This window comes from Ambystoma mexicanum, chromosome 2p (genome assembly GCF_040938575.1).
Source record: "Ambystoma mexicanum isolate Mex_15411 chromosome 2p, UKY_AmexF1_1, whole genome shotgun sequence".
Classification (NCBI taxonomy): domain Eukaryota; kingdom Metazoa; phylum Chordata; class Amphibia; order Caudata; family Ambystomatidae; genus Ambystoma; species Ambystoma mexicanum.
In genome coordinates, this window is record NC_090923.1 from 1,133,747,103 (window position 1) to 1,133,768,866 (window position 21,764).

The following is a 21,764-nucleotide window of genomic DNA, read 5'->3' on the forward strand; positions in this document are numbered from 1 at the left end:
TCTCTATACCGTTGCCGTTGGAAAAAGTTTTGCAACTGGTGCAGAGAAAAGAATGTTGATCCTTTTCTATGTTCTATTCCCGAAGTACTGCCCTTCCTCATGTCCCTAGCACAGAGGTCTAAATGTTGGAACCATTAAAGGTTAACTTGCAGTGCTTTCCATCTTCAAGCGCTCGTCGGAAGAATGCTCCTACTTCAAAATTCCTTTGGTAGTACAATTCTTAAAAGGACTCAATAATGTGTTTCCTCCTTACCCTTTTCAAGTGCCAATTTGGGAACTCAATTTGGTCGTAAAATTCTTAATGTGTGCTCCTTTTGAGCCTTTGCACACTTGTCCATTAAGAATACTAACATGGAAAACTGCTTTCCTAGTTGCTTTAACATCTGTAAGAAGAGTGAGCGAATTGCAGCCACTGTCTTCTGGGCCACCCTATACTGTGTTCCATAAGGACAGAGTTGTGTTGACTGTTAAACCCTCATTTTTACCAAAAGTGGTATCTGATTTTCATTTAAGTCAGAGAATTACCTTACACACATTCTATCCTCCACCTCATCCTACTAAGGAGGAGGAAAGATTACACAGGTTGGATCCGAAAAGAGCTTTAAGCTTTTACATCTCTAGGCTTTCTAAATTTAGAGTGGACAATCAACTGTTTATTGGCTACACAGGAAAGAAATTGGGTCAGTCAGTGACAAAACAAACAATATCACGCTGGATTGTGCTTTGTATTTCAGAATGCTACAGATTAGCACAAAAAGACCCACCAGAAGGTCTAAGGGCTCATTCCACCAGAGGCATCGCCTCTTCAACAGCCCTAATGAGAGGTGTTCCTATAAGGTCCATTTGTGAAGCAGCAACTTGGTCCTCGCAGCAAACTTTCTCAAAATTCTATAGCCTGGATGCTTCCCACTCTAAGGAGCTTAATTTTGGAAAAGCAATACTATACTCAGCCGTCTAAGAGTAATAAAAATCTAACCCCTCCTCCAAAGGGAATTGTCCATACTGCTTTGGGAGTCTATCTAAGATGAGGAATGCGTAGGAGGACACAATCCACTCGAAGAACAAGTTACTTACCAACTGGTAACGTTCTTTCGATTGGATGTTCCTCCAACGTATTCCTCATCGCCCTCCCATCCTACCCCTCTGTAGATTTTTCCGGGCTTTTGCCACTCCAACTCTTGCAAGGCAAATACCTGTCTGCCGGCATAGTCTACACAGTGAAAAATCAATAATGAAGGGGGAAAAAACAAAACTGAGGCCAACGGGCGCCGCGTGTGCTACTTATACACCCGATTATGTCACCCTCGACAGAGGCCATCGAGGGACCATCGACTCGACGACATCGACGCATGGCACCCTCTGGCAAAATATTTTTCCGAAGCAGCTAAAGCTGGATGGAATACATCTAAGATGAGGAATACGTTGGAGGAACATCCAAGCGAAAGAACGTTACCAGTTGGTAAGTAACTTGTTCTTCCGTTTGAGAAGCAACATGCCATTTAGTGGCTGGCTCTTCTTAACCACTTTGCTTATCCTCTCATTACAGGTGAATCTGATAATCGCATCCAGCAGAAGATGGAGCTGAAGGTATGGGACCCAGAGAATCCCCTGACTGATCGGCAGATCGACCAGTTTCTGGTAGTGGCCCGGTAAGGATACTGCATAGTTGTGTTTTGCCCCATTATTGTGGCTATGTTTTGTTAACTGTTTTCTAGTCCATTTGGCAGTGAAAGACGCTTGCAGCTAGGATTTGTCTGACTGGTAACTGTATTTCTGATGCTTGTTAATCTGCTTAGAATCACATGCTGTGCATATGGTCCGACATCTAGTGGTAATCGCGCAGTATTGCATCTTTCATTTGAGGATTGAAAGGGGGCGTCGACATGGGCCTGACTTTAACACTATCCTTAACGTGACGTGTAGTGTACCCGCTTTGAGGTCCCTGTTTTTTTCCGCCCAACTAGTTATGCGAAGCTCACGAGTTAACATTGTTCAATAGTTGTTTCATTGTCCCACGACCGATGGTCGTCTAGTCTTCGACTTTTCCCTTAGAGTGCTTCGTGGACCCCTATGCCGAAGACATCACTGCTGTTTGGCAACTGGTGCATCGATCAACTTCTGACGATCGCGTGGCTTCGGCCCTCTGGCCAGGCAGATATAGTAAGGAGAGTGGGGCCCTGGGTTGATTCTTTCTGAGAATGTACTTCCCTTTCCCCTCTTTCCTTTTCTGGTCTGGCTGCCTTTCACCTCTGCTTTGGAGAGGACTCCATTTACATTTTGTCCGCCTTGCAATGGGAAATACCCTTGGAAGGACACCCATCGCAAATGCAATAGGTGCTTACCTCGTGACTACGACGAGCGATCCTGCAAGTCCTGCAAAATCTTTCTTCCTAACACGTTAAAAGATAGGCCGACAAAGTGGTGGGCGGCCATGCAAAGCAGGCCCGACAGTCGTTGCCCCGTTGGCACCTTTGCTTCGAGTGACGAGGGCTCTAGCAGCAGCCATGGCTCAGATCTGGAGGCCATAAACCTTTTGGCGGAACCCTGCGGTTCCCAGATGCCTGTCCCCGACGGACAGGCCACCGGTATTGTTATGGTTAGTTCACAGCCCAGCAACAAGGGCACTCAACCACCACTCAAGGAAAAGCACACAACTCCCCAAGGCCGCCTCGACGGATACGTCAAACAGGCCTGTCGAAAAACTTCGGCACAGCGCCCTCCCTGCAACCGACTTCTCGGCATGCGACTGGGCATTCTACTCAGAAAGGCGTTCACACTAAAAAAGCACGAGTACAGACACACCATCCAAGAGCGCATCAGCTCCTAAGGCTTTGACGGAGTAGACTACTGCGGCAACGCTTACAGGCATGTCGAGATCAATTTTGCAGCTGCTGAAATTACGTGAGTCTCGCAGCAATTGTTTCTGCAGCGGAAAGGCCAAGAAGCACCCCCTCTCGTCGAGGGAGTGCTCTGAGGGATCCCAGCCCCTCTCCAAGGCTTTAGCTAGTAATTCTACCCCCTCTGAAGAGCCTTTCCCTCTTCCAGACCCCCTCTTGACTAGGCAGAGGTTTGAAAATTACATGGATAGGATGTCCCAGTTTATAGACTTTTCCGAAAGGTACATTACTCCCAAGAGACCTAGGGAGGAGGACTCCTGCCGCATTTTACCAAAGATGCAGAAGCTGCCTGTTCATACACAAACACATCAGGAGGAGGTATTTGAGTTCTCTGAACCAGAAGAAACTTATGGGGATCCTTCTATTCATGAGGACAATCCTTTTGGTCCGGACACAATTGACCAGGGCCAAGACTGGGGACAATATCAACCAGCTGACTAAGTGCCCTGGCTCTCACCCACTCCTACCCCAGACATTATTTGTCTGGACCTGCCTTCCTCACCTCAACAAAGGCAGCCATCGCCAATAGATGATCAGATGGTATTTAATGCCATCCTGAAGAGGGCAGCAGACAACTTTCAAATCGCCACACATGAGGCGGTTCAGGACATTCTAAAGAAAATCCTCGGATGAATCAAGCTATTCCTCTACTGAAGCCCATTAAGAAGCGCTTGCTCCTTCCTTACGATCTCCTTCCCTTATAAGGGCTGCACACCCTCTAGTTGAGAAACTGTTTCGCACCTGTTAGGCAAAGTTTGAATGCAGTACCATCTGGGAACACTACAAACAACTATGCCCATAGGCAACCCAACCTTTGGTATAAGCTTGTACTACACAGTTTTGGCAGCGTGTTGAGCAGCCAGGCTTATCTCAAGAGGAGAAATGTGAGCTGTAGTGGAGTTACACAAAGATTTACAGTTACAGGTATTCAAATGAACACACAAGGTTTCTTGCATAAGCAATTATTAATTTATCAGTCAGTTATAAAGCCTTCCTCATAATGGAGCAGTAGAATAGCAACACACAAATATACTTCAGTACTGTACACTCTGAGTTTCTGAATCAGACAAGACCCTTTTGGGATAACCTACAGACACAACCTACACCCACCGGTGACTTCAGTAACAAGGGTGCTGGGGACATTAATATCTTACTGTTGGCATTCAGAACACTCCTTAAAAGTTGTTAAAAGGCAAAGGTTATTAGAACACAAGAGATCACAAATAAAGTTCACTAGAAGAGTCATTCAATAGGCTAAGCCAAAGTCAATGGGCAAAAGTCTTGGATAGGATAAAGCACTTCTGGTAAGTAAATGGAAAGGTCTTTGCACAAGTTCCTAGGAGTCTTTGATGAAAAGAATCAAATGTAGGGCCACAAGTGGATTACTCGTGAGTTGTGTAAATTAGAAGCACTTCTACAGTAAGAGGTAAGTTCTTAGACTTGTTTTACAGTACCTTGGTAAAGAAGAAAAGATGCAGCTGATGAAATCTGTTCCTGTGCAGCTCTGCAGATCTCGCTGTTCCTGGGCCTCAAGTCGTGGGGACAAGAGGGAGGACGTCGGGGGGACTCCTGGAATGCACTTGGACTGTCAAAACACGAAACTGGAAAACTTCACTTTCAGCAGCTGTTTCGCACTTCAGCTACCATAAATAGCAACAACGCAGTTCCTGGCTGTCAAGGTCGACTGTCCTTGCTTCTGCAGTCCCGCACTCTGATGAGGGGCCTCAGGCTTGGTCAGTCCTGCTTCGTGGGAGTACGGAGGATCTTCCAAAAGCTTTAGGCCAGCTTAAAAGTAATTCACACAATCTAGTGTCCCTCTCCCTGGCTACTCCAAAATCACATTTGGCCTGCGAAGCACGCTCAACTGATGCTCCGACGACCCATACGGCCCCGTAGGACAAAAATCTACCGCTAGGCCTCCTAGTCAATCGGTAGGCGAAAAATGTACTGTTGCGGCCTAGTCGTACGGCATGCCCTGATTCGCCGGACATCGCCGAAAGCATTGCACGGATTACTTTGGCAGTGGGGCTGATGCCTAAACATTCGAAACGCAAGGAGTGTGCCACGGACATGTCTAAAGACGCCCCACAGCACCCGATGCTTGCAAAGACTGAAGACAGCTGGGAGCCTTTGTCTAGCACTATTAGTAATACATTTAGGCGCCAAAGGCAAGAAAATGAAGATTTTCCACCCTTTGCACCTTCTGCTTCGTCAGAATGGACCAGGGAAACATTTGAAGGGTGCATGGACCGCTTGGAAAGGATTGTATCACTTTCAGAGCACCCTACACCCAAGAGACCTCGGGAGGATCCTCTTTGTGTCAACCTTCAGGTTTCCTGGAAGTTTGGAATCTTCTTGGGATCATTTCACCTCAATCCACCATAAAGATTAAATTCAAATGGACATATATCAAGACATTTATGATGAAGAAGATTCCACCTTCCTACAGGACTACACTGCAGATGACCAGGCGGATGCCATGGATAACTGGGAGGACACTAATCATACTGAGACGGAGCCATGGGCATACTCTAATCACAATCAGGATACAGATCTCCCGTTTGTGGACTCCCCTCCTTCCACCCTGGTCTGCCAGGCTTCACCAATAGACGATCAGACGGCCTTTAATGCCATCTTAAGGAAGGCAGCCGATTACTTTCAGATCGCCACCCAAGAAGCCATACCTGAACAAAATTTTGTGGAGGACATTCTTAAAGGAAAAAAAACCCTCCAGTCAAGCCATTCCTCTCCTGAACTCCATTAAGATTGGCTCCTTCTCTTGTCACACCAGACCAGGGCAGTAAATCCAAGGGTGGAGACATTATTTTGGCCTTTGCCTACAGACCCTCAATATATTAAAAGCCACCCCTCGCCCTATTCCCTAGTGGTTACCACCACCCGGAAACGGGCGGGTGTACCCCTTGCTACGGGAGAGGCACCGCCTGATAAGGAGTCAAAAGGATGATATGCCTTGGGTAAATGTATTCCCACGGCAGCTGCCTTTACCATGCTCATAGCAAACACCACGTTGCTTGGCAGTTAGGCCGATGCGCAATGGAACCTTATACAAGAAGGTCTCCAGGAAGTACCTGAACCCGCAAAAACCAAATTACTCGCCATCGTGGCTGAGGGCAGGCAAGCTAACCAAAATGTTTTAAAGAACACTCTGGATACAGCTGAGACGGCAGGAAGATCCCTGGCTCAGGCACACTATTTAAACTGCACGCTTGGCTCCGAAACTTGGGCTTCAAGCCTGAGACCCAAGCAGCGCTTATTAACAAACCTATCGAAGGGTCGAATCTTTCTTAGAGCAGTCGACGAGGTTCTCGAGACTGCCAAAAAAGAGCACGAGACTCTTAAGTCCCTGCAACAAATCGCACAAAAACCCTCCCCCCAGAGGGCAAGTGGTTCCTGCTGGTCCTTTCGAGGTCAATCCCGTTCCACCCAAAACATGTACAACACAGGAAACAATTGGAACTCGGGTCAAGCATCCAGCACCCCCGCCAACTATCCACCTAGGGGTCAGTGGCGTGGGAAGGGCCGAGGCAGAGGCCCAAACTCCAGGGGTGCCACATCCTCTGGTCAGAAATGACCTACGAATTCAGGTCCCCTCCCATGTCACCCTCTTCAGGGGGGTGCTGAACATCTTTCCTTTCGGCATGGGAGGGGATTACATCAGACCAGTGGGTTCTAAAGACGGTCACCCACGGGTACTGCGTGGAGTTCGCCCGACCGCCCAAGACAAGACGCCGGACGCCAGACCATCTGCGAATCCTGAAACAAGAGGTGGAAGCACTTCTGGAAAAGGACGCCATAGAAGCCGTCCCTATTCTTCAGGTAAACAAGGGTATTTATTCAGTGTACTTACTTGTACCCAAAAAAGTCCTCACCCTGCGCCCTGTACTAGACTTGCGCCCAGCGAACCAGTTTGTCAAACCCCAAAAGTTTTGTATGGTAAACCTGAAGGAAGTAATTCCACTGTTGAAGCAGGGGGATTACATGGCAACATTGGACATGAAAGATGCATACTTTCATATTTCAAGGTTGCCGGCGCACAGAAAATGCCTAAGGTTCATGATAGTGCTGTATCAGTTCAAAGAACTCCCCTTCAGCATTGCCTCGCTGCCAAGGGTGTTTACTAAAGTCCTGGCAGTAGCACACCTGCACAGACTATCTGACCCTGTCTACCCTTACCTCGTCGACTGGCTCATAACAGGGGTCTCTTACGAGACATGCCTAGGAAATGCACAGAAGACAATAGACCTATTCAGTCTGGGAGTCTCCATCAACAAGAAGAAATCCAGCTTGGACCCCAGCCAAGCCAAACCATTCCTAGGTGCTCTGATTCAGACAAAGGAGGGTCTCGTCTTCCCCTCCAACGAGAAGGCTCAGAACATGCTTTCTCAGATCCCTCAATATGTAGCCAGTCGGGAAGTGACACTACGCAAGGCAATGCACTTGCTAGGTATGATGGCGTCATGCATTAATTTAGTTCCCCAGGCGTCGTTGCTTATGCGTCCCATGCAAGAGTGGCTCAACAGTCAGTGGTGTCAGGCCAGCGGACAATGGGAAGATATGGTAGTTGTCTCGCCAGCCTTCGTTCTCTCTCTGCAGTGGTGGTCGAGGGAAAACCTCTTGAAAGGGAAGACCTTCACTACCCCCGCAGTGGAAGCCACTCTCAACACTTATCCCTCACGGGGTGGGGGGCTCACCTACTTCAGCAGACAGCTCATGGATTGTGGTCCACACAAGTAGCATCCAACCATAAAAATCTGCTAGAGCTTTTAGCAGTATTCAAGGCACTAAACGCCTTTCAAACACAACTACAGGGGAAGACAGTTCTGGTCCTGACAGACAGCACCACCGCCATGTCCTACCTAAACAAGGGGGCACACACTCTACAGGGCTATCCAAGTTCTCCCAAAACATTTGGATGTGGGCTCTCAAACACAAGATGTTCCTGTTGCCCCAACACACTCCAGGGGAACTCGGATCTTCTGGCAGACGTGCTCAGCAGAGATTTCCCACTGCCCTTAAAATACGAATGGCGTCTACACGAAGAAATTGTCTCCAGTCTTCGCAGAATGGGGCTTCCCAGAGTTGGACCTGTTCGCTACTTAGGAGAACGCCCAATGGCAAGACTACGCCTCCAGGTATCGCCAGAACCGCTCCAAGGGGAACAGACTCTGGATACATGGTCAACAAGATAGTGCACGAGATGCACAAGGAACCAGTTAGCATGAAACTGGTGGCCCCGCCAATCCCCGTTTGCTCATCTAATGGAGATGTCCCTTCCTATACCCCCCTTGCCCCCTGTGAAACTACCCTGCCAATACAACATGTTGTCGGGGAGGGGAGACCCATGCCTGCAAACTATGAATTTAGCTCCCTGGCTCCTGAGGTCCTAGTTTGGACACCTTCAACTCCCTCAGAGATGCATGGACATACTCAGGGAAGCTAGGAGACCTAACACGCGCTACTGCTATTCCGGTAAATGGAAACACTTTGTCATATGGTGTAATACCAAGGGCGTCAATCCCATTGATTGCTCACCTGCACACATTGTGCAGTACCTAAGCCATTTGTTAGACTCAGGACTTGTCTTCAATTCCCTAAAGGTCCATCTAGCTGCTCTCTCAGCCTACACTACGTCACAACAGAAAGTGTTGTGGAGAATACCGGTTATTAAGGCTTTTATGGAAGGGGTTAAGAGAATCCATCCTCCCATTTATCACCCAGCTCCTGGATGGGGATCTAAATGTGGTTTTAACCAGACTCATGGGATATCCCTTTGAGCCAATGCATAAAGCAAGTCTAAAAGACCTTACTTACAAGACAGCCTTCCTAGTGGCTATCACTTCTATCAGAAGGGTTAGCGAACTACATGCCCTTTCAGTTCTAGGCCCTTTTGTTACACTCCACAAAGATAAAGTGGTTCTGCACACTCATCCTAGATTTGCGCCTAAAGAAATTTCAAAGTTCCATGTGAACCATTCAATTGAACTACCCACTTTCTTCCAGAATCCCACTAGCATGGCCGAAAGAAGCCTACACACACTAGACATGCGTAGGGCAGTCGTGTTTTACCTGGATAGAACAAAACCACGGAGGAGAACAAACCAGTTTTTCGTTTCAGTGGCAGCTGGTAGAAAAGGGGATCCTGTCTCTAAATCCGCTATCTCAAGGTGGATTGTCAAATGCATCACACTGTTATGCTCTTGCTAAGAGAGAACTGCCCTTCAAGCCGAGAGCACACTCTACTCGGGGAACTGGGGCTTCCATAGCATTCATTGCAAATGTTCCCCTTGAGTCCATTTGCAAAGGGGCAACCTGGAGTTCTGTACACACCTTTACAAAACACTATTTCCTAGACACTCATTCTATAACTGATTCTCAGGTGGGACAAGCAGTATTAAGACATCTTTACACTACTGTTCCTTCTCACAACCCACCTCCAACTCTGGGTATTGCTTGCTACTCTATGCACAACATGTGATTCTAAGCAGATTAACAAGCATCAGAAGACATGCATTACTTACCGTAATAGCATTTTTGATGATTGTATCTGCTTAGATTCACATGCGCCCTCCGTGCTCCATGTGGTAGGAACATGGACGTCTTACTACTTTCTCTCTTTATGTACTCACTCACAAAAGCCTGGGGCTCCCTCATGTCCGAAAAAATACAATTGGAGGGACCTCGGCACATGAGGGGTTTTGGGTACACTACACGTCACGATAGGGATAGTGTTACAGACACGCCTATGCCGACTACCTTTTTTGGTCCCGAAAGACAAGATGCAATGCTCCGCAGTTACCACTGGATGTCGGACCATATGCACAGCAAGTGAATCTAAGCAGATGCAATCATCAGAAATGCCATTACAGTGAGCAATGCATGTATTTTGATAGATGTAATTCTTGTTTATCTCACACTGACCATGGGGCTTGGCTTCGAGAAATGGTTTTAAGGATGGCAGCTGGGTTTGGGTACCTCAGTGGGTGGGGGGGGCGCAGTTCTCATGGTATTAATGGGTACCTCAGGATAACACGTCTTTGTGAAGTCCGTATGGTCCGTTCCATACACCATTTATATAGCAGATATCACAGATTGAATGTCTCTTATCGCACTCACGGCAAAGTCATTTGTGTGCCATTGATCTATGTGCAGAAAGCTGACATAAATCCTACTGCAACATTTGTTCTGCGGTCAAGTGGACAGTAATGATGTAACGGCCCCCAGAAGTACCCTATTGGTGATATAAAATACCAAGTGTATGAGTTATCCTCAGAAGTACTCTTGCATTGCTCTGGGACTATAGCAGTGTTAGCATTCTAATAGAAGTGCAGGATCTGTACAAAAAAGGTCCAGCTGTACCAGGGCAGCCTGTTTGGGCCTTTTCAGGTGCTGTCGGCACTGGCAGGAGGAATTGTTCATTTTCGATCCAGTACTCATAGTTCGATAATTTTGCAGACTGTACTGGGATTGTCTTTAACGATGCACAGTTAGGTTACTTACAAAACATTGGGTGCAAGTCCATTGCTGTGGTATTTTCATCTTTGCAATCTATTGGGTGTATCAGGAGACATGGGGCATTTTCAATAGAGTAGTGCAGGCTAATTCAGTTCAATAATATGGGCCATTTGTTTGACCATGCCTGTCATAACTTGGCAGACATTCATGAATTGAAAAACCAGAGGGGCGTGAACCCTCGTTTTATTTCTGTTAACAGGAAAAGACAGGGGGTGGCTGTGGCTGAGGAGAGGTGTGCGTCGCAGGAAGGGGTTGACCCAGGGGGAGCTTGTTTAGTCCTTCTCTGAAGAGCTCGAATTCGGATTAGGAACCATAAGTGCAGTGTGAGGTGGGTCAGAGAACCACCTGCGCCTTGTGGGAATAAAAAAGCCATGCAAGCCCAGTCGGGCGGGTACACTTTTGGGTAACTGAAACCCATTGTGGCAAATATCGAGCACACTTTGTGGAATGTACCTGCTGTTAAATCATGTAGGTAAAGTTTGTGGCAAGAGCTCCAAGTGAGCTGAGCAGATAAGGGGGGTAGTGCTGGGGTGTGGGGGGTATACGTCGTGGGACAGTATCCAGAGGCAAAGAAGGGAATGTTTAGAAGGATCAGGGACCGAAGCTCGGGGTCCCGTTGGAGACGAAATCCGAATTTAGCACTGGAGAAGGGGGGGTGGGGGGGGGTTGGATCGGCGGGGGGTTTACATACTTGGTGTACAAGGCTATAGCGCTATAGAAAAGGCATGTGTACTCATTCGCATTATACATCGCAGCATAGGCTCACAGGTAGCCCCATATTTTTATATATTTAAGGAGAGACGCGCATAAGCAGAAGGGATGAAAGAACCAACTCCCGGCGTGCAAGACACAGGGTATGAATTGGAATTATGTGCTCATGGGTGCATCCTTTTGGCTAGCCAGATGTTTTGGACTAACACTCCCATGATCGCTCTCCATGGACTGTACTTCCCCATGGACTATACTGGTTGGGCCCGATGCGATTTGAAGTCCAAAACATCTGGAGAGCCAAAGGTTGCAGCGCCCCCCCACCAAACCTAGGCTAATGATCATCACTCACTACAAAATAATTGACAGATCATTTGATTCTGTGGTTTGTCTGTAGCAAAGCCCCCGTTAAGAGGGTTGTAAAGTTTGAGAGATTTGTGGACAAGCCAGGAATGGTGGGTTGGACACCCAATCTTTTGGGGACGAGTATGGAACATTTTTACGTGAAGTGAGACACCAAATTGAAGGATTTTATACTCTGAACTGCTTTTCTTTTTCTTTTCTTCTGTTTTTTTCCTTCTGTTCTCTTGTTTAATACAGTGGTGATATATGTAATCTAATACGTGCTGCTAGTTTAGTTTTGTGAAAAGTCGAGTTCTTTGACTAAACAAAAATAAAAAAACAAAGTCCCCAAGGTGTCCCGAAGCCACCCCCCACCCCCCATATTTTATGGGTCTCCTACGCCCCTGAGAGGTTGAGAGCATCAAGACTATCAGCCAGCGGATGAGTGATGGCTTTAGAGGGAATATCGAACCAGATATTAAAGTCTCCTAGGAGTGTAAGAGATGGGTGATTTACTTGAATGCTAACTATTGAATAACCGAGGTTGTTGGCGTAATGTCAGTTGTATCCAGGGGGTCTGTAGATGAGGAGGAAGCTGTGGCTGAAGGTCTGTGGTAGAGATAGTTTTACTAGAAGGGATTCACAAGAGGCAGTGCATGTCTGGAATTCCACGAGTGAGACAGAGAAATGACGATTGAAGAGGACTGCCACTCCGCCACCTCTGGATGGTGTATAGTGGGCGATGAGCGAGTAGCCGGTGTGGGGGGGGGGGGGGGGGGGGGGGATTCTTTGTGTGCTATAGGGACAAAGTCAGAGAACCAGGTTTCAATGATAAAAATGAGGCCCGGCTTGTGCGAGGATAGGAGGTCAAAAATGCTGCCTGTTTCTTGCAATCGAGCAGGCGTTAAAGAGGATGCAAGTGACTTTGTGAGGGGATGTGGATTTTTTGGTGCTCATCAGAGTGGGAACTTGAGGGACATGGCTGTCTGGTGGGGTGGTGGCAGTGGTAGGCACAATCGGGTATTGAGACAGGTTGAGGGGGGTACAAGAGGGGGCTGGGTACCTGGTTGTCTGCTGAGAGGGTTACGTTGATGGGGGGGGGGGGGGGGGAGTAGGCGGGCAGAGGTAGGAATGTGAGACGAGGTGTGGGTCAAAGGTTTGGGGTGGTGGATGGGTCGGATGGTGTGAGTGGGTTTAGATGGGCAGAATTAAGAATGTATCTGGGGTGAAGGGAGTTGGGTGTACAGGGTGAGAAGTCAAGAAAAAGGGGGTGGAAACTGGGTGAAGTGAGAGGTGAGTGCAGGGCGGTAGGGGAGGCAGAGGCTGGAAGCGAGGGCTGAGGCAGAAGTGGTGAGGAGTAGAGGATCGAGGGAGAGTACCAGTAGCGTTTTCTGCATTTTGTGGTATTTGGTCCCATACGGGTGTGCAAGGTGGCCAGGGTAAGAGGGCGAGGCTATTGTTCTAGCAAGGGTGAGGCACGCTTCCTTCAGAGAGGGTAAGGGATATAAAGGGGGTAGTTTATTGGCGGGGTCGAGTAAGGGTTATGGGGGGATGGAAAAGGTAGTATGGGAGGTTGGTTGGGGGGTGGTGTTTACCTCAGTGGGCTAAAAAGTAGGATGGAGTGGGCGGCATGGGAGGTTGGTAGAGAAGGAGGGGAGTTCCTCAGAGGGTATAAGGATGGAGTGGAAGTGGAGGACGATTTGTGTTTGGAGCGCCAGAGGGCTCCCCTGGCTTGGGAGTTCAATAGAGGACGAGGTGAATGGGCGGAGGGGTATTGGGGTGTTCACAAGATGGCAAGGGGAGAGTGGGAGTGGATGTGTTAGACTGAGATGGGAAAAGGGGGTTAAGCGCTTGAGGGGGCAGTTTGGTGCACCAGAGTGCTCCTCTGATTTTAGAATTTGACGAGGGATGATCGTAAGAGAGTGGATGTCTGGGTGTTTAGAAGTACGGGGGAGTGGACGTGGTTTGTGAGCCAGTGGGGAATCGAGGGGGGGGGGGCAAATTGGGTGCTAGACTGCGGGCCATGCGCTGCGAGGGGGGAGGGATGTGGGGGTATGGAGCAGGGAGGCTAGGGATCGGGATGGGTTGGAGGGGGGGGTATATCAAGAGTTGGATCTCCATCCTGGGGAGGTCGGTGCAGTACCTACAGGATCATGTATAGGCCCAATATGTACTATCTGTGTCTAGATTCTGGTCATCGGGGCAGTGGTAGAGGGCCAATGAGGGTAGCAGTAGGGAGTTCTAAGCGACCGGCAGATTCAAGATGCGAGTCAAGCTAACAGGAAAAATGTCTTGTCACATAGGTACTTTTTAGATGAGAATCAATGCAGCAAGAGAACATTTCTAACTGTGTGGAACAACTAAATCACAGTAGTATCTCGGAGGGCACTTCTAGATGTGAATCAAGCTGACAGGAACAATTCTAAGTCACAGAGGGCAGTTTCTAGATAGTCAATGTAGCAAGATCAAATCTCTAGTGTGTGGAGCAAATAAATCACAGTAATATCAGCCCCTTGGAACAATTTCTAAGTGTGGGACAGGCAGAATAAACACAGAAATTACTCGGGCAGAATAAAACGCAGTAATATCTCGGGTGGAGATATTCTAGCTGATGGTTGCGCTAAAAGGATCAATTCTAAGTGAGTAAATCTGAGTATTTTCTCAGTGGGCATTGTTTAACTGTGAATGTGTGACTTTCAAGGAGTGAGTCAATCAAGCAGGGACAAATATTTGTGTGATGGGCAGAATTTCGTACTATCACAGTGAGCACTTTCTATATGAGAATCGATTTAGCAGGAATACATTCTCAATGAGTAACGTAGGCAGGTAAATCACTTGAAGTAATTCACAGTAATATGACATTGTGCACTTTCCAGAGGAAGTGTTGCAAAAACGTTTTCCAAGTGAGCGGCATAGGCCAATAACCTATAGTACTTCCAAAGTAGGCACTTTCTAGAAATCAATGCAGCGAGAGCGGATTTGATAGAAGTCAGTCTGAACTGTTCCCTAAGGTGTGTCTGTTAGGCAAGATTGTATGCAGTACCCTTTGGGTGCACTAAAACAACCCTGACCTCCTGGCAATAGGAACCCAAATGTTGCTATAAGTCTGTACTACACAGGTTGGTAGCGTGTTGAGCAGTCAGGCCTTTCTCGAGGGGTCAGTGTGAGCTGTAGGGGAGTTGCACAGAGATTCAGTGACAAGTATTCAAATAAACTCTTACATAAAGGTTTCTTGATTAAGTAATTATTAATTTAACAGTTTGAGTAAGCAGAAGGGGCAATATTCTAGTAACACAAAAATACACTCCAAAATACAGTTTCCCTAAATCAGCAAATAATTTGGGATGGCACACAGACACTCTTTACCTCCTCAGGTGACTTCAATAGTTATGACACTGTGGACATTAATATGTCAATGTTGCATTTAGGGCAATACTTAGGAGGATGTCAAAGAAAAAGATATTTAGAATAAAACGAGAGAGCTCACAAATATTCTGAAGCAGGTAAGTACTTTTGGTAATCCCCATTGCAAAGACAGTTAACCCCTTCCTGGAAGGAGGGCTAAACAGAGTCTGAGGAAAGAAGAGTTATTCAGGGAGCCAGGCCAGGCCAAAGTCAATTGGACAAAAGTTGAGGTGAGCTGAAGTAGTTCTTGCAGGTAAGTAAAAGTCTTGCACAATGTTTTAGAAGTCTTTGTAGAAAAGAGAAATCAAAGTAGGGCCACAAGCTGATTAGGCTTGTGAGGTAAAGAAGCTGATAGCAACTCTACAGGAGCAAATAAAACAAGTCTCAACTGAGAACAAGTGAGGTTACACAAGAGGGAAGTTCGCTTAGATTGTACACTACCTTAGGTTAGAAGAAAAGGGGCTTTGGCAGGCTTCTGTTCCTGTGCAGCTCTGCAGATCATGTGTTCCTGGGCCTCGATCGTGGGGACAAGAGGGAGGACGTCTGGAGGACTCCTGCACTGCAACGGGACAGTCAGCGACAGAAAAGGACCAACTTCTATTCAGTGGCACTTCGTGGTTGCAGCTCCTCGCGTCTTAGCAAATAGCACCACTGCAGACTCTTGGCTTTTGTGATGGACTTTGCTTGCATCTGTGGTCCAGTACACTCTTGAGGTGGCTCAGGCTTGGTCAGTCCTGCTTCCTGGGAGTACAAAGGATCTTCCTGGAGCTCTTGGCCAACATAAAAGCAACACACACGAACTGGTGTTCCTCTCTCTTGATCTTCGGTTTCCAGCAGCAACTGCAGCGGGATCACAAACGGCTTCGAGAGGATGTCCAGGTGGCTTACTTTGGAGTTGATTGGTCCCACCATCTCAAGAGAAGTGGTCCTTGCAGGGCTTCTCTAGTCGTAACTAATTCAGAGCTTCAGCACAGCAGCAGGGCTCCACCGGGCAAACCAACGGTCCAGGAGTTGCAGCAGGCGTCCTCTTGAAGTTCTTCTTCGGTTTCTTCGTCCAATGGGCGACTCTACCTTCCAAGCCAAAAGCCTTGCCTTTTATTCAGTTCTCTCCCATTCATTCCAGCCTAGCTGTCAGTCACCCAGCAGGGTGGCTGTCCTTGCCCGGATAGTCAGCCGGCGAATCACTACAGAGTGCATTTGGGTCTCCTAGGAGTCTAAGCACAGGGAGTTTCGGGCACATCCCTCACTTCCTGCCCACCCCAGACACCATGGAGCTCGAGGCACCAAAGGCAGAGCGAACAAAGGGTCCAAACCTGGTTTGGTGTGCAGAGTAAATCTCAAGAAGGACCTTTCCACAAAGAAATGGTGAAAAAAGACTGGGGCCATTTTGGCAAAAATGGCACCCTTCGGTGCTTTACTGCAGCTGCGAACGAAGCCTGCAGTAAATGCACACAACAGTAGTTAAAAGTAAACCACTGCCACCAGCCATTCAGTGAGGAAAGGGTAACATGAGAAGCTAGGCAAAGGGGATACTAGGTAACCCCTCCAGCACCCTAGTTACTGCTCTGGGAAACAGTAGTTTATTCCAGGGAAGGCATTTAAACCTTTTGGAAATCTGACAACTTCCCTGTGCCACTGCACTGAAGTTGCTGTGTGACCCAATGCCAAAGATGATGCCTATGTAGTTTGTCAGACTCCATAACCAAAAGAAACGCAAAGTTCAGAAATCACATTAAAATACTTGAGTGGGAGAAAAGGAGTCTCACTCGTTCCATGTTAAAAATATCAAGTCCTCAAAATCCAACAAAGTTGCTGGGGGTCTCTAAAGTGGAGGCAATTTGCACATGTCTGAGAATTCTCCCTAACACACAAGGCCAGCCTAAAACACTTAACCAACAAAACTGCCTTTCTGCTAGCGATCACCTCGATAAGATGAGTCAGTGAGCTACAGACATTATCTGTACAAGACCCTTTCTTTGTAATGCACAAGGACAAGATGGTGCTTAGAACTCAACTTAGGTTTCGCCAAAATGAATCTCCAAAATCTCCAGCATGAGTTCTTCCATGGATTCACATGCTCATGAATATTCCCTGTCAGGCTGGGAATCCTCGGTAAAGAAAAAAAATCAGTTTCACTTCTGAACTGTCTTTCTCCTAACAACCAATCTCTAGTCTCTGGGTCATACTGCCCCCAGCCAATGACTCCCCTCTACCTAAGCCCCTCCTCTGGCAGCCATCTTCAGGTTTTTACTGCATGTTCAGGTGTTGGGAGTCCTCGTGCTATAGCTCTCGAGCTTTTACTGGGTTTAGCAATTTTTATTTATTTATTTTCCTAGTTTTACTCTATTTTTTCGGTCAATCGAGCCTCAAGCTCCATCGATCCACCTTCCGATTAAACGGGGACCCATTTTCTGATTCTTCGGCGCCCCTCAAGGGTGAATTTAGTTGAGTTTCTTATTGGAGGATTCCAAAAGCTTCTTCGAGTCCTACGCCGCGTGGACATGGCCGATAAGGACCCGGTGCCTTTCTTCAAGGTTTGCCCTGGCTGCAACCTACGGAATGTCTTTTCTGACGACGTACATTCCCTGTGCATTTACTGCCTGCACTCGGACCCAACGCACATGGAGGATGACTGTGCGTCTTGTAAGGAGATGGTACCTTCCGCGCTGAACGACCAACTCGGGTATCAACGAGTGGCTGCAGGCCAAGGCCCCTGCTCTGCGTGAGTGACGGCAGCATGCCTCCCCTGCCCAGAAGGTTGAGCGGTCTTTTAAGATCTTTAAGGGCACCCCTCCCATGGAGGCCCAACATAACGCTAAGCACTGTGAGGGCCTCAGAGCTGTTCCAGCTTGTCCCTGAGGAGAAAAAGAAAGAGGGTTTCCTCTATCAGCGCCGCAAGGCGAAGAGGGAGACCGTACTTTCGATCCCACTCTTGGAGGCCATTTGGGACGAGGGGGAGAAGAAATACAGGGTGCCGGACTCTGCGCCCAAGTATTTACGGTCCCAGCCGTCCCTGGACTCTGACTTCTGCGGCGGCGAAGAAATAAATCTTCGGGCGCCTCCTAGTCGACGGCCTCCTCGCCCCCCTGGACAGTGAGGGGAAGAAAGTGGATGCCATGGGGCGAAGAGTTTTCACTTCGACAGCGACGTCCATCAAGGCCGCAAACGCCCTCGCCATCATGGCGCATTACCACAGGGAGCTTTGGTTCAAGATCACTCCCCTCCTGGACTTCCTTCCTGATGACAAGAGGGCGCAAGCTTTGGAGATCCTACAGGAAGGCGAGGTGGCATTGGACCAGGTTTACAGGTTTCCGCCAAATGGGCAACAGCATTTGCCTTTGACGGGTTGGTTTAGGGCCACTAATTTTAGCCAGGATGTTCAGTCGAAGGTGTTGGACATGCCCTTCGACAGGGACATTTATTCAGGAAGACTGTGGACGAGTCTCTTCAGGCCATCAAGGCCTACACTGAGACGGCTGGTGCCTTGGGCACGCTTCAGGAACAAGGGCCGTCCTTTCAGACCTCCGGAGGAAAATCCCAGGGTTCTTCCAAAGGATTCGGGGGAGGTGCTTTGTCCTACCGTCAACCCTCACGCTTGTCGGCCCAGGAGACCTACAGGGGCCGTGCTAAATCTGGAGGACGGCGGCGTCACCAAGGCCCCCAAGGCAGCGCTTCGACGTCAAACCAGGATTAAACCGGCTGTGGCGTCGGGGCCCGTACCCGAGCACCCCGGTGGGCAAACTTCGTCGGGGGGTGGAAGACCATCTCCACTGACAGTTGGGTGCTGGACGCTCTCACCCACGGACACTCTATAGTTCAACACAAGTATCCCCGTATACCACCAGTGTCCCGGAAGAGAAACCACGTCCCTCAGCTTCTGCTTGAGGTGCGGGCTATGCTAAAGGGTGCGTCCCAAGAAGGCTCCGGGGCTCCGGAGTATACTCTCATTACTTCCTCGTCAAAAAGAAGACCGGCTGTTGGAGGCGCATCCTGGACCTCAGCTGTCTGAACAAGTACGTAAGGTCTCAAAAGTTTCGGATGGTGACTTGTCAGCACGTGCTAGGACAGCTGGAAAAGGGGGATTTTCTATCGTCGCTGGACTTCGAAGATGCCTATTTTCACATCCCCATACACAAGGGCCACCGCACGTTCCTATGCTTTGTGGTTCAAGGTCAACATTACCAGTTCAAAGCCCTTAGCTTCGGATTGAAGTCTGCGCCAAGGGTTTTCACCAAGTGCCTGGTGCCGGTGGCGGTGCAGCTGCATCTACGAGTGATCCACGTCTACCCTTACCCGGACTGGCTCATCCAGGCAAGCTCAAAGGACATTGCCTTCGAACACACGGCGAGGACCGTCCAACTCCTGATGGATGTGGGTTTCTCAGTGAACTCATCAAAGTCCTGCTTGATTCCATGGCAGGACGCACGGTTTCTGGGAGCCTGACTCAACAGTGGCGTGCCTGGCGTCTCGTTCAGAGGAGAGGATAGCAGCCATCTTGGGCAACGTACAACGGCTGTGGGCACACTCGACGATAGTTTCTGTTGAGCGATACGGTAGTGGGGAGTGCGCGCACATCTGTCCGCAGGTGTGAATTTCTAGACCCCACCTCATCAGGAGACGGTCACAATGGACGCTTCCCTGGAAGGATGGGGAGCCCACACCGGAAGTCTTCATGCGAGAGGCCTGTGGCTACCGGAGGAGAAGACGTTGCACATGAACGTGTTGGAGCTGCAGGCAATGCTTTGGGCCCTCCAATCCTTCCTTCCGTCCCTCAAGGGCAAGGTGGTACGGGTCTTCACGGACAACACCACCACAATGTTCTACATCAGGAAGCAGGGGGAAACCAGATCCCCGGCGCTCTCCAGAGGTGTGGGACCTTTGGCACTGGGCTGTAGCCCAGGGGATGTTCCTCATCCCGTTTCATCTGGCAGGAGTGAAGAACAGTCGCCGACTCTCTCAGCAGGGATCTGCGCTCTTGCCACGAGTGGGAACTTCGGCAGGACCAAGTGGATTACCTGTTCGCAGATGGTGCAAGCCCCAGATCGATCTGTTTGCGAGGGCAACGAACACCAAGTGCCGAATCTCCTGAATGATCATCCTTATGGTTGCATTGATAGATCAAGGAGTTTGTCAAAGGACTGTTTTGTTCGTTCCTGCCGGTGAAGGCTCCGGCCCCGGCGTGGGAGCTCAATGTGATGCTGACTAGGCTCGTGGGTCCTCCATTTGAGCCTGTGCGTTCGGCGCCACTGAAATATTTGTCATGGAAAACAGCTTTTCTTGTGGCCATCACCTCCGCACTACGAGTGGGAGAGATCCAGGCCCTCTCTTGTGAACCACCTTATTTGACATTCCACAAGACGAGGTTAGTGCTACGGACGCACCCCTCCTTCATGCCCAAGGTGCCGTCGGACTTTCATCTAAACAAGCCCTTGGTGTTACCTGTATTCTTCCCGACGCCTCCGTCGCCGGCTGGGAGGACTTTGCACTCGCTGGATTTGGCTAGAGCGCTGAAGTTCTATGTGGACCACACGAAGAGAGACATCACAACTCTTTGTGAACTTTGGCCCTGTGAACCATGTGAAGGCCTTCTCCAAGGCTTCCATTTCAGGTGGCTCTCTTGCTGTATCACCCATTGTCACCGGTTGGCAAACCGACTGTTGCCTGGGCGTCTGAGAACCCATTTGACCAGAGCGATCTTTGCAACTGCGGCGTTCCTGTCTGGTGTTCCCCTGCTTGACATCTGCAGGGCTGCTACATGGAGGTCGACGCACACCTTCACAAAGTTCTTCTACGTTGACAGGGATTCCAGGGAGGAGTCCAGAGTCGGCCAAGCAGTGCTGCGCAACCTGTTCGCTTAAAGGTGAGCCTGGTGAGGTAAGAGATGATAAATGTTGAGATGCTTAATGTTGAGCCTTGCCACCTTCTTTGGTTGTGCATGTGTGTACTGCTATCTATTCTTTATTCATGAGCATGTGAATCCATGCCAGACCCCATGCTGGAAAAGGAACCAGTTTCTTACCTGTAACTGTTGTTCTGCAGCCTGGGTCTGGCATGGATTCACATGCAAAACCTCCTGCCTGCCCCTCTGCGGCTCTTCTCTTGGTTCTACTGCCACTTTACGTGCTACCAAATCTGAAGATGGCTGCCAGAGGAGGGGCTTGGGTAGATGGCAGTCATTGGCTGGGGGCAGTATGACCCAGAGTCTAGTGATTGATTGTTAGGAGAAAGACAGTTCAGAGGTGGAACTGATTTTTTTTTTCTTTACCAAGGATTCCCAGCCTGACGGGGAATATTCATGAGCATGTGAATCCATGCCAGACCCATGCTTGAGAACAACTGTTAAAGGTAACTAACTTGTTCCTGCCATGTCAACCAATCCATTGAACTATCAACCTTTTTCCAAACTCCATCTAACTCTGCTGAAAACAGATCAGCTCTGTTTCCATAGCACCTGGTAGGGAAGGTGATCATATCTAAAAATGACATCTCCAGAATGATTGTGAATAGCACATCTGTATGCATTTGACTATCTAAAAAGACCCTACCTCTCACTCCTAGAGCTCACTCGACTGGAGGTACAGGAGCTACTCTAGCGTTTATTGCAAGTGTCCTCCTAGACCCTATTTCGCAAAGCAGCTATTTTGAGTTACATTCATACCTTTATGCATCATTACAGCATTCACACTCTAAAGCAGATTCACAGGTGGGACAAGCGGTGCTAAAACATCTATTTGCCGCTGTACCTTATCACAACCCACCTTCTCCAGATCCTGCTCACTGATCTATGTATGTCATGTGATCTAAGCAGATGCACAAGCCTCAGAAGGCATACATTACTCACCCTAACTGTATTTCTGATGCTTGTTAATCTGCTTAGAA

At 48.6% G+C, this 21,764-nt stretch overlaps 1 protein-coding gene across 2 annotated transcripts in view; it reads left to right on the top strand.

The window, feature by feature from the left end:
* Window positions 1–21,764, top strand: part of MTA2 (metastasis associated 1 family member 2) — a 612,090-nt gene that overhangs the window by 228,886 nt on the left and 361,440 nt on the right. For both annotated transcript variants that reach the window (XM_069645193.1, XM_069645194.1), the window contains exon 7: window positions 1,547–1,649. In XM_069645193.1, the coding sequence (XP_069501294.1) occupies window positions 1,547–1,649 (103 nt within the window). The remainder of the gene's footprint in view (window positions 1–1,546; window positions 1,650–21,764) is intronic.